Consider the following 11,735-nt stretch of genomic DNA (forward strand, 5'->3'; position numbering starts at 1 on the left):
GTTAATAACAATTTCCATTAATGGATCATACGGTAAATTTTTCAGGGTAAAGGGGAAAAGGAAGCACTGTGGAGCAGGTTTCACCGTGCTTGTGAGTAGCCAGCCAGTTAGAAAGGCAAGTTCAACCCCAGCTTTAGTGGAAGTCAAAAAAACAGTTTGCTTGTATTTCCTGGTAGGGTGGGGTCTGCAAGAGGTTTCCTGCAAATAAACTCTCCCTGCTCTGGGACCACTACCCCAGGATGGCCCATGCAGAAGTGCTGTATATGCAGCTACCCTCCTTTAGGGCTGACCAAGCTTCTAGCCTCCTGCCAACACCTAAATTAGCCCCCCAGTATCTCCAACTTAATCAAGTCTTCCAATTTTGTGTTCAAGGGCACTGGGCTCTTTATACATTGCTCGCAGAGGACAGCTTACCAGCTTGGTAAGCTCTGTTCTCCAGCACTGAATCCTTTTGTATCTTCTCAGGCGTGTTTGGTAAGAAGGGAAGGTGGCTGATGTGAGCGAGACTGCCTTGGCTCATGGTCACACAGGATAACTGGGAGGTGCTGCCTGGGCTGAGCTCCTCAGCTGGGCAGGAGCTACAGAGGCCTTGTCTCTGCCAGGATGCTGCTCACCCATTCAGCTGGGGGAAAAGCACATCTTTCCTTTCAAGAGACAAGTTTTCTTTGCCTTGGGGAGGAAGTCAGCATTAAAACTGCACAGCCAGAGCTGCCCCCTCTGCCCCCTCCAGGATCCAAATACCCACACCCATGAAGAGCTGCAGCAACAGCTACTTCACCAGGCTCCTTGAGGAGATGCAACCTGTGGAGAAGGCCAGGCAGGGCCAAGAAAGCCCTCATGAGTGAGGTCCAGCATGAGGATGCCTCCCCCCACCTACATGCGGAGATCCCTCAGGGAAGGTGGGGCTGGGTGCAGTTTGAGCTATCTCATGGTGTTGCTGGCACAACTTGCCCAGTGCTACGTGCTACTAAGAAATAAAACATGTGGCTCTTGTCCCACACCCAGCCTGCCCAGGTACCTCTTCTGCAGCCCTTGTTCAGGCATGTAGCCCTGTGCCATCCTTGGCTCAGATGGCTATCGGAACCAAAGCAAGGAGCATATCTGCACTGCCCGTGGCCTGGGCCCTGTGCCATGGGCAGGGAATGCTTGGCATGGAAAGCCACAGGACAGGAATTTGCTTTAACTGAATGTGTGGCATTATCGGGACATTGCTCTGCTTTGAAGGTTAGCTGCAAAGGACGTTGGTTTCTGCAAGCAAACACTCACTGCTAATATATTGCAGGGAAGCTGAAGTGATACAAACAACCTGTTTCAGCCTGCTGAGAACCTGGGCAGGGAAATCTGCTGACAGTGAAAATGGGGACCAGCATCTGGCAAGATGGGAGCTAAGCCCTGCAGAGAAAGCAGCTGGCTGCAGCTGTTGTCAGCAGCATTTTCCAAGATAAACTTCCAACTCTACCCTTTAGATAAAAGTGAACTCCTTTAGCTCCTTGTCAGGCTTCTTTTATTATTATTATTATTGTCATCCTCCCTGATCTTTTGTCCAGCTTCAGATGGTTCTTGCAGCACAAGCAGTATTGGACCAGTCTGCAGCAGCAGAAGATCTTCCGTAGGCTTGGTGCTGAGCAGGGGAGGTGTGATGGTGACTGGCAGAGGGAAGGGTCCAGCTACGCCTGGCACAGGTTCAGCTTCTTGCATGGTGCCCAGCACCTTTTCACACCCCCAGCAGAATGGCGCTGAAATCAGAGCCGCTTTGAATGGTGAGGGGAGAGCCTGCAGCGTTGTCCACGAAAACAGAGGCATACTGCCCAGCCTGGAGGGAGAGAGGGCTTAATGGGGCTGGAATACCTCTGGATACAGCCTGGCAGAGCAAAGGAGAGAGCTCTCCCCTGTGTGCAGCAGCTGAGAGATGGAGGGGCTGCTCACCCCACTTCCTTCTGGGAAAAGGATGACATAAAGGCCAGTAGGGCAGCCCAGCCATGGTATGTGCTGTAGTGTCCCAGCTGACCTCAACCTTGAGTGTCCTTTGGGCTCGGAGCTGGGCTGAGAAACAGACTTGGTGCTCAGCCCTGGAGCTGGGGCCATGGAAGGCAACTTTCTGCCCAGTACAGTCCCAAGCAGAGCTGGCACCACTAACCTGCAGGTAAAGGACTCCTGCGACGGAGATGGTGAAAAGGTCACCACCACTCTCCAGCTGGGATATGGTCTCCAAATTGCTGCAGAAGAGGGAGGGTGGTGCTGGGGAGAGTGTTGTTCCCCCAGGCACACTGGACTCCTTCCTCCCTCCCTAGCTCAGGGTCCCTCTCCCCCTCCTAGCTTTGCCCTGCCCTACCTGTTGTGCTGGCAGTGGGACTGCACACAAATCAGCACCCGCAGACGATTCTCCCTGCACGGTTGCCCCTTCCTCCGCTGCTCTCTGCGCACTGGGACAGAGGGTAGGGTGAGAGCTGTTTTGGATCTCCCGGGGGGGGTGGGGGGGGTGCCAGAGGGCTCACCGATGTGAAGTGTGGCGGTAAAGGTGTAGTACCCCGCAATGGGTGCCGTGTACTGCCCGCTGGTCAGGTTCAGCCCTGTGCCGCGGTGGAACATCCCATCCCTCTCAGGCTGGGTATGGGGAAAGGCTTGGGTTAGAGGAAGAGCCCCTGCACCAGGGTGGGTGCCCCCATGGGCAGGAAGATGCAGCAGGCTGGGCACTCACAATGTAGTAGAGCTGCAGCTCCTGCCATGATCTCTGCTCAACGGAGATGTTTTCACGTGTCCGACAGTGGAAGGCTGCTTGCACGTGACAATGGGACCCAGCCTGTGGGTTGCCTTCACCACTTTCCTCCTCTTCCTCACACCCTTCCCAGGCCTTCCTGCATGTCTTCACCTGCTCCTTCACCATGCCTGACCCAAAAACCCGACCAGAGCTTGACTTTAGGAAGGAACCTCGGCTTTTCGTGGCCCCAAGATAAGACAACGCCTGGCTCTGCTGCACAGCCCCGCTGTGCCTCGTCTCTGCTGTCCCCTCCTCCTGCCCTCGGGTCCCTCTCAGCCCCCCCTTCCTTCCAGCACTTGCCGGGGCCGGTGGGTACCTTTCCGCAGAAGCTGCAGCTCCCTCAGCAGCTCTTCCAGCACGGCGGGGGCCCCAGAGGGGGCACAGGCAATGCTTGGCACACCAACTTGCAAGGCAGCCTGGGGTGATTTTTCTGGAGATTGGCCACTGCCTGGTACCGGTGCTCTGCCAGCCCCCGTCCCATCCCGCACCGTGCCTGTCCTTCTCCGGGCAGGGCTGCCGCTCGCCCGCCCGGGGCTCCCGGCCAGCAGCATCCACGCCTGGCGGGGGTCCACGCCGCGGGTCCGGGGGACGGCCGCCCCCGGCTCCCTGCGTCCCGCCGCCGCCGTCCTCCCCGCGGCTGCTCTCGGGCCCGGCGAGTGCTCCCGGGCCGGCCCCGGGGAGCCGGTCCCAGCGGCGGCGGCGGCGGCGCAGAGGAGCGCCAGGCACAGCTCCGACAGCCGCATCCCGCCGCCGCCGCTACTGGGAGGGCGGCCCCCGGCCCGGTCTCGGGGCTTGCGAGGGCGCCGCAGGGCCCGCCCCGCTTCCGGGGCTCGGCCGGGTTCTGCCGGGGGCGGTGCCTGCTGCCGCAGGAGAGCCCCCGTTCTCCCCTGCGGGACGCGGGGACACCCCCCGCCCCCGTGTACAAAAACCCGCGTGGCCTGTGGGGAGCAGCGCGGAGCGCCAGTGGCGGGGGCCACTCCCTCCCCAATCCGAGGGGCTCCCCCCACGACCCACAGAGCTCCCCAGCGTGCATGTTTAATGCTTCAAAAATAATAAAAAACCTAACACAGAACAGATTCACCATCAAACGACGCTGGCAGAGCTACTACGTCCCAGTGCTGGTGGTGGGACCGGCCATCGGGGGCGTCCTCTGCAACCGGATACCAGCAGAGACAGGGATGGGGCAGGAAGCACCGCCCGGCTCTGTCCCGGCACCAGGAGTCACCGAGGTGCCGGCTGCTTCACCATGACCCTTTGGTCACTTCCCAGGGCCACGTGCTTGCACACCCCGGGAGAGCAACCAGGATGAAGCACACCTCCGCAGGCTGCTGTGCTACCCGAGGACACAAAGCATCCAAAAGCTGTTTTATCTCCTGTCATTCTGCTCCATGGGGTGCTGGAGTGGGTCTGACACTTCAGTGTGAGCCAGTGAGGTGCCGGAGAGCTTTGGGTGTTGGGAAAGAGAGATTTCCCTGGTCCCACTCATGTTTCCCCATGCTGGCCACCAGGCAGCAATGTCAGTCTCTGATGGGATGGGCCACACTTTGGGGAGGCCTCAAAATACTGTAAAAACTTTGGGGTTTTGGAGGGGGAAAAAGGCAGTTAAAAAAAAAAAAAAAAAAACACCAACAAACTAAAAGAGAGCACTAGCCAAAGCGCATTTATAAGGAAAAGCCTTTTCCCTGTGGTGGTGGGTGGGGAACATGCTCCTGATGCCCCAGCCAGCCTTGCAGAGGGGTTTCCATCTCCTCCCCTGCAGAGCTGAACTGGCAGTGGGGAGAGAGGCAAGAAGGGGAGAGCAGCTACTGTGGCCATGCTGTGGGCTCTCCTACCACATGTGGTCACCCTGGAAAGCCTCTGTCCACTTGGAGGTGTCCATGAAGACGGAGGAGGAGCTGTGGAAGAGCCAGAGGCAGGGCAGGGAGCCCTCCCGTGTCCAGAGGTTCTTGGCACAGTCATACACCTCCATGTCCACCCGGTAGTCCCCATCCATGCCCTTCCAGTGGCCACCGGTGACAAAGAGCTGGTTGCCCAGTGGCACCATCCCGCCATTCTCGTGAAGCGTGTGCAGGAGCTGCACCTGCATGAGGGGCAGGGTGAGACGTGCGGGGACCCCCTGGGGACCTCTCGTTCCCACCACAGTGGACATTGACCTAACCAGTGTGTTCCCCTGCCCTGTCCTCTCTGTGAGGTTTCGGGGCCCCTGGGGCCATGTCTTGGTTTCAGGGGGTCCTGCGGGGAGTGGTGGGGGGGTCTGGAGGGCAGAGGAGACAGGCAGGATTTTGCCAGACTGTGCAGGCAGGAGCCCTGCACACCCCGCAGCAGGGTGGTGCTGGAAAAGCGTGTGTGTGTGTGTGTGTCCTGTGAGCTTCTGCAGTGTGAACGTTGCTTAAAATCAGTAACTTGGTGCAAAAGCCATGCTCCTAGTGTGGGTGTGACAGGGAGCCAGGAAGGAAAGATTGGGGCATCTTTGGCTCTGCAAGGGTTAATAGAACCAAGGGATGAGGGGGGGGGGGGGGGGCAGGGGAGGGGAGTGCTGGCACCCTGGGGGGAGAGGGTGTGAGGGTATGGTTGTGGGGTGCTGATGGGGAGGGAACAGCTGCCCCACTTCCCCAGGGAGGGTGATTGCACCTAGCCCCGCATCCTGCTACCTTCTGCCAGATGTTGGCCTCCGGGTTGTACACATGGACCTTCTTGGTATTGTCCCCAATGAGGTAGATGAGCCCACGTAGGGTGGCACAGCGTGGGGCCGACAGGTACTTGGGGATGAAGGGGGACGTGATCACACTCCACAAATCTGCAAGAAGCAGCCATTAGCAGTGTGTCCCACCCTTGGCTCTTGATACAGCTGCCAGTGACTGAAAAAAGCATTGCCGAGCCCACAGCTATTTAAGGGGGAGTTTGAAAGGGAGGGGACAGAGTGGCCAGGCAGGGTGGCACCTGCAGTCCCCATCCCAGATGAGGCTCTTGCATAAAAAAAAGTGGGGGGATATTGTTTGTAGTGGTGGTGTGGGATGGGGGAGACCACCGTGGGCTGCACAGAGGCTGCCTGCGGAGGTGGCATTGTCACAGGGGTTTAGTTTCTCCCTAAGGCAGGCAGCCTCCCCCATCCCTCTGCCCCAGGGATCCTGCTCCACTGAAGGTCAGGTCAAGGCTGTGCTAGAGGTCTGCGACCCAGGTCCATGCTGCCAGCAGCTGTGCCCCTGGCTGGCCCCTGGCCCCATGCCATAGCCATTGCCAGATCCCATTAGCACCTGGTTGCATCCCATGGGATCGTGCCTGGCAGCACAGGATGTCACCTGCCTGGGGGTCCTCCTCAGTCCTGTTCCCCAGGAAGGCATTGGTGGGGCACGGCAGTGGGGCCAGCTCTCACCTTGGACAGGGTTGTAGCACTGCAGGGTGAGCGCATTGTACTTGACGGCGCAGGAGCCCACAAGGTACAGCTTGCCCAAGCAGCTGGTGGCCGCAAAATTGCTCACATACTTGAGGGCTGGGCTGATGGCACACCAGCTCTTGCTGTAGGGGTCGTAGCGCTCCACCTCCACCGCGTCCACCGTTGTCCCTGCAGGGCAGTGGGATGCTGCAGCCACCCCACTGCTCTGGGGCACCCATGGACCCCCACCCCCATAGCACCTGCGGGGTCTTCATGGCCTTACCCCCAATGACGTAGATCTCACCATTGAGGACAGTGCTGGTGTGGTTTGTCCGGGCTCTCAGCATGGAAGCAATGGGCTTCCAGGTGCCATCCCTGGGGCAGAAGCACCAGGCCTGGGTAGTTGACCATGTGTTGTTCTGGGAGCCCCGGGAACCACCTGGGGAGGGATGGGTCAGGCGGGCCGTCCACTCTGAGTGCAGCCGTCCCTGGGCATCATTCGCCAGTGGCTGGATCCACCCAAGAAGGGAGCAAGAAGAGGGCTTTGCTTGGAGAGGAGGGTAGCCCCCAGTCCCACACCACTGCCCTGTGCCCACATTTTTGTCCCCAATCCTCCATCCCTGCTCCTTGGGGAGCCCCACCCTGCACTGGCAGCCCCAGCACCTACCTGTGACGTACACATCATTGTTCAGAGCCACCAGGGAAAAGCCCCATTTGTTGTAATCAGGGAAGTCAGGCAGAGCTATCCATCGCCCTGAAACCCAGCGGAGCCAAGTGATGACCCCTTGCAGCCAGCAATGACACTTTTAAGCCAGCCCTATTTCACTGTTCCTTCCTCCCCACCTCCCCAGTGCACCTCCTCACACCAGACCATTTGGCAAGAGGTGGCTTTGGGGTAGATGGAGGGTTAATTAACATGGGCGGGGGGGGGTGCACTTGCCCCATCCCTGCTATGGACACTTACTGCTTTTGGGGTTGTAGAAGGCGAAGTTCCTAGGCGCAGCTGGCATCTCCAGCCCGCCATCCTCATCCTCACTCTCCTCCAGCACGCGGCCGCCGACCACCACCAGCACCTCCTCCAGCTTCTGCAGTGGGGCTGGGGGGTTCTTCTGGGCACTGGCATCACTCTGCCTCTGATGGAGAGGCCAGGGCAGGACCGTCAGGCTCTGAGCTGAGCCTCCTCTGCTGCTCGGGAGGTGGGATTTGGGGCAGGAGCTACTCACCGTGGCACAAGATCGGGCGACGAGGGCCTTGCTGGCATCTGAGTCACGGATGAGAGGCTCGGTGGCAAGCAGGTTCTGCAGGTACTGGTCAGGCAGCGACATGATGTGGGCCAGCTCCAGCAGCTCAGGCAGGAACTGGGCTCGGAGCCCTGGGTCATGGCGTACCCAGCGCAACACGGCCTCGGCCAGGCTCTGTTCTTCCTGCACCTGCAGCTGGTCGTTGGAGAGGTAGACAGCCAACCTCTCCTTGGAGAGCTGGAGGAACTCCTCCTGCCGAGAGACGGCTTCAAAGTTCTCCTGCAAGAAAGACCAGGCCTTGGAGGAGACCTCAGGGCAGCCGTGGCTCTCACCGAACTCGCAGATACCTAGGCAGTTGGTGGCATCCATCTGCTGCCGGAGGTAGCGGCTGCAGACCTTCTGGACAGTGGGGAAGTGGAGCTGGCTGGAGGTCCGCATCAGCCCCTCCACGTTGCCCTGGTTGATGGTGACCTTCCCCGTGTAGGCAAAGTCGAGCAGCATCTCCAGTGCGCTGGGGTCCACCTCCTTCAGCTCCACCCGTGCCGCGATGCTCTCGGCAAAGTCGCCAGAGAACATGGCATGGAAGTAATGGCTGCAGAGGGCCAGGATGCCACGGTGGCAGGGGAACTCCCGCCCGCCTGCCACCAGTGTCACATCTGCCAGTTTGGGGTTGGCGCGCAGCTGCTGCAGCCCCTCCAGCATGCCCTGGGCATGCGAAGGCAGGCAGAAGTCAAAGTCATCCACGTTCCTCACCATGGTGCTGAGGATGGCCGCAGGGACCGCCTTGCTGGCCGACAGAGCCCGAGCAGAGCGTGGCGAGGGCGTCCCTGTCAGGAAAAGGCGATGACATTCTCCCTCTCTGCCCCCTCCCTGGCACAATCGTGCCTTCCCAATGCCTGATCTACAGGCACCAGCAGGGGCAGGAGAAGTGCTCCCTGGAACGCCGACTCCCACTTCTCCCACTTTCACGGTGGCCGAGATTTCTCCTCCCCATGCTCCGAGCTACCCTGCCGGAGCTGCTACCGATTTTTCGGGGTGGGGGTGGTTTGGGGGCTGGGCTGGGCCCCGCTCCGGCTCGCTCCCTCCCGCTCTCACCTGGGCTTTGCAGCCCTCCGGCCGGCCCGCCGGGAGGGAAGTGGCCCCGGTCCCGGCACTGGGGAGGGACACACCGGCGCGACACGGGATCCAGCCGGGACGGGGGAACACGCTATTTTTAGGCGGCGCCGGGACAGCGCTCCCTGCTCTTAAAGGCACCGTACGGGCAGAGCTGCCCGCCGCTGCCCACCCCGTCGCCCCGCGGCTTTGCTGCTTTTTGGAAAGCATCCCTCGGTGGCCAGCCGGGCACCGCAAGCCTGGGGGAAAAGGCTCCCCCCAGCACGCCCCCCCGCCTCCGCCTCATCGGTCACCGGGGGTCCCCGCGTTGTCCCTCCTCCCCCCGGCTGCGGCTGCCGATGCCGAGTGTTAAATATAGGATGTTATCTCACTCCTCGGGGGCCACAAATAAACGTCGGCAGCCTCCTCGCCGCAGGGAGCCGGGAGCCAAGACACAGATCCCGGGGGGGTGGGGGGTGGGGTCGGGGTGTCGGGGCGGTCCCCTCCGTCCAAAAGCTTTCTCCATTGCCCCGGGAAACCTCGCTCAGCTCGGACAGAACTGAAAAGGCCTTTACTGCAGCCCGCGACTTCACGCAGCCCTCCGCCCTCCCCGTCAGCGGGCATCACTCCTCCGAGCTGAAGATCTCGGTTTCCTTCTCCTTCCAGAAGGCAAAGCTGCGGTCGATGTAGCGGCAGATCTCTTCCCCCTCTCTCCCGGCCTTCCCCGACCGCCGGGCCGAGCTTTGGGGGGATCCGAAATACCTCGCCTTGATGTCGTCGAAGCCGTCCTGCCAGCCCCGCCGGCCGGCGGCGATCTCGTCAGTGACGGCGCGGTGGAAGGAGCGCACTGCCCGCCAGCCGTGCCGGCCCAGCTGCTCGAAGACCTCGAAGCAGAGGAGGTGGCGGCCGCGGCGCTCCTCGGGGGGCAGCTCCTGCTCCAGGATGCGAAAATAGCCCAGCATGAAGAGCTCCAGCGACAGGCTCTCGTAGTCGGCCGCCGCTCCCCCGGCTCTCGCCACGAACTGTTCTGGGGAGAGCGGGGCGCGACCGGTGGCGGGGGGCGGCGGTGGCGGGGCGCTGCGGGAGGCGGCGGCCCGCCAGCCGCCCAGAAGCCGCTGGATAGCCGCCCTCTGCCGCGCCAGGCGGGCCGGCCCCCCCCCCACCCCGGTCCCGGCTGCCTCCCGGGGGTCCCCGGCGGCCGGCGGGGAGGGGCCGTAGGCGGACCGTCTCCAGTGGCTCAGGAAGAGCATCACGATCCGCTCCTTCCTCAGGCTGCCCCGCTCGGGCCCCGGCCCCGGGGAGCCGCCGCCTTCGGAAAACGCCTCCTCGCAGCTGATGCCCGAGTCGCTGGCGGCCTCCGCACCGCTCCCCCCGACCGCCTTCCCCTCCGCCGCCCCCCACGCGGGCTCGAAGGCGCCGCGGAGGCTGCGGACACAGACCCCGCACTGCTGGATCTCCCGCTGCGCCAGGCTGCCCGCCGGCTCCCGGAGCTGCTCGCCGCCGGCGGCGGGAGGAGCGGCGGCGGCGGCGGGGGAGGCGACCCGCGCCCCCTCGGCGTGGGCCACCAGCGCGGCCAGGCTGCTGACGGCGCCGGCCAGGCGGTCACACCAGAGGGGCAGGGGTTGCCCCGGGGCGGGCGGGGGGCTGTGCACGGTGATGCTGAGCAGCGGGGCGGGCAGGAGGGCGCACAGCTCCCGCGCCAGGCGCCGCAGCTCGCCCTGGTATGCCTCGCCCCGCCGCCGCAGCCGCAGGCTCTCCACCACCCACTCCAGCTGCTGCAGGTCTGTCTCGGTCAGTAGCTCCCCGAAGGGGCCCAGCACGGCCTGGCGGGAGGGCGAGAAGCGCCAGGAGCTCGCGTCCTGCGGAGAGGGGCCGTTAGCGTCCCCCCGGGCCGGCAGCGTGCGGCCCCCATCCCCGGGACACCCGTACCTGGCCGCCCGCCGCCTCCTCGTCCGCCAGCCGGGCCCGCAGCCGGCGCACCATCACCTGCCGCTTCCACTCGGGGATGGGGCGGCCCCGCTCGTCGTGCGTGGGCACCAGGGAGTCCGCGTCTGCCTCCGGCTCGGCTGGCCCACCCTGCGCGGGCAGAGTCATGGGGGCCTCGGAGGGGCGCCAGGGGGACGAGCCGGGGGCCGCGGCGGAGCCAGCGACCTACCAGGTGGGCGAAGAAGGGCGCCGGGGTCCTGTCCCACTGCGAGGGCTTGCGAAGCTTCAGCTCCGCCGCCACGGACCTGCCGGGCTCCATCCCCCGCCGGGCCGGGCGGCTGTCGGGGGAAGAGGCGCAGGCCTCCTCCTGGAGGAAGGCAGGCAAGGGGAAATGGGCCCCCAACACCCCCCAGGGTCCCCCACGTGTGACCGGATGAGGGGTGCCCCGTGAGGATGCCCGGCACGTCACCCCGGTCCTTGCGGGGAACCCTCCCCGGGAAAGGCCCACAGGCGGCCGTTTCCTTCAGAAGACGGGACGGAGCTGCAGAGCCCCCGCTGCCCCCTCAGCTCCGGGGGACATCGCCATGTCCCGCAGCCGAGGACCAAGTCCGGGGCCACCCCTGTCGCCGCCAGCCCTTCTCCGGGCACCCCATGACCCCGGCCTGCCCGCCCCGCTCCCCGGGGGCGATGGGCTGGCTTTCCCCCAGGGATGGGGGTGCCCGCAGCCCCAGCCCCAGCGGGGCCTTACCTGCTGTGGGGGGCTGAGCCGGCCGCCGGGGACAGGAGGCACCCAGGTGCCCCCTGTCGAGTGCAGGGGGTTGGGTCTTGCCCTGCCCTGCCCTGCCCTGCTTGGGCATCACCCAAAGGTGGGTGGAACTGCACCCCCAAAGTCCCCACGCGGGGAGCAATGTGCACTACCGGGCGGAAGGGGAGGCCAGAGGGGTCAGGCAACCCTGGAGCACGCAGGGGCCGCGGCTGCAGCGCTGGGGCAGGGCAGAGTGAGCAGTGAGCATTGCATTAATATTTGACGGGGGCATCGAGTGCCAGGGCTGGGGCTCAGTGGGCGGCACCAGTGCTGGTCCTGGAAACAGCGACTCAGTGCCTTGGCTCCAAGCCTCCTCCCGCTCCTTGTGCCAGTGGAGAATGGCCGAACCTGGTCACAGCACCTGCCCTCACACATGGCCAGGCCAGGTCTGGGGGACAGAGGAAGGGTTTTGCACTGGCTGGCACAGAGGTCAGGTACCAGCAGTGGGGGATCTTCAGCAGAGGGACCTGCTGCACCACTGCCCGGACATCTGTTACTGATATGCAGCCATGCTTGTGTTCCTTCACTCCACCACCATCC

At 63.2% G+C, this 11,735-nt stretch overlaps 3 protein-coding genes across 3 annotated transcripts; all 3 read right to left on the bottom strand.

Annotated features, from left to right (window-relative positions):
- Positions 1-1,679: 1,679 nt before the first annotated feature.
- ERFE (erythroferrone) lies at positions 1,680-3,309 on the bottom strand. Its single transcript, XM_075716895.1, has 6 exons — positions 3,075-3,309; positions 2,699-2,886; positions 2,496-2,604; positions 2,333-2,423; positions 2,138-2,216; positions 1,680-1,813 (listed from the first exon to the last, which is right to left on the bottom strand). The coding sequence occupies exons 1-6, from the start codon at positions 3,307-3,309 to the stop codon at positions 1,715-1,717; spliced, it is 801 nt and encodes a 266-aa protein (XP_075573010.1). The 3' UTR covers positions 1,680-1,714.
- A 1,277-nt stretch (positions 3,310-4,586) lies between these two features.
- On the bottom strand, positions 4,587-9,714 carry KLHL30 (kelch like family member 30). Its single transcript, XM_075716873.1, is given in 9 exon segments — positions 4,587-4,838; positions 5,410-5,555; positions 6,132-6,320; positions 6,415-6,570; positions 6,799-6,885; positions 7,096-7,264; positions 7,355-8,149; positions 8,151-8,199; positions 9,227-9,714. Coding segments are annotated over 9 exon segments (2,331 nt in total).
- A 17-nt stretch (positions 9,715-9,731) lies between these two features.
- On the bottom strand, positions 9,732-10,709 carry ESPNL (espin like). Its single transcript, XM_075716896.1, has 4 exons — positions 10,620-10,709; positions 10,381-10,540; positions 9,841-10,349; positions 9,732-9,773 (listed from the first exon to the last, which is right to left on the bottom strand). The coding sequence occupies exons 1-4, from the start codon at positions 10,707-10,709 to the stop codon at positions 9,732-9,734; spliced, it is 801 nt and encodes a 266-aa protein (XP_075573011.1).
- Positions 10,710-11,735: the final 1,026 nt, after the last annotated feature.

The sequence above is a fragment of the Pelecanus crispus genome, chromosome 9 (assembly GCF_030463565.1).
Source record: "Pelecanus crispus isolate bPelCri1 chromosome 9, bPelCri1.pri, whole genome shotgun sequence".
Taxonomy (NCBI): domain Eukaryota; kingdom Metazoa; phylum Chordata; class Aves; order Pelecaniformes; family Pelecanidae; genus Pelecanus; species Pelecanus crispus.

Excerpts from the sequence above, each read along its gene's own strand:
- ERFE (XM_075716895.1), bottom strand. The coding sequence starts at position 3,309 with ATGCTGCTGGCCGGGAGCCCCGGGCGGGCGAGCGGCAGCCCTGCCCGG. Across the intron at positions 2,887-3,074 it reads GCTGCAGCTTCTGCGGAAAG|GCATGGTGAAGGAGCAGGTG; the intron begins GTACCCACCGGC and ends TTTTTGGGTCAG. Across the intron at positions 2,605-2,698 it reads AGCTGCAGCTCTACTACATT|CCTGAGAGGGATGGGATGTT; the intron begins GTGAGTGCCCAG and ends CCCCATACCCAG.
- ESPNL (XM_075716896.1), bottom strand. The coding sequence starts at position 10,709 with ATGGAGCCCGGCAGGTCCGTGGCGGCGGAGCTGAAGCTTCGCAAGCCC. Across the intron at positions 10,350-10,380 it reads CGGCCAGGTACGGGTGTCCC|GGGACGCTAACGGCCCCTCT; the intron begins GGGGATGGGGGC and ends TGCCGGCCCGGG. Across the intron at positions 9,774-9,840 it reads GGGCGGCGGAGGGGAAGGCG|GCGGCGGCTCCCCGGGGCCG; the intron begins GTCGGGGGGAGC and ends CGTTTTCCGAAG.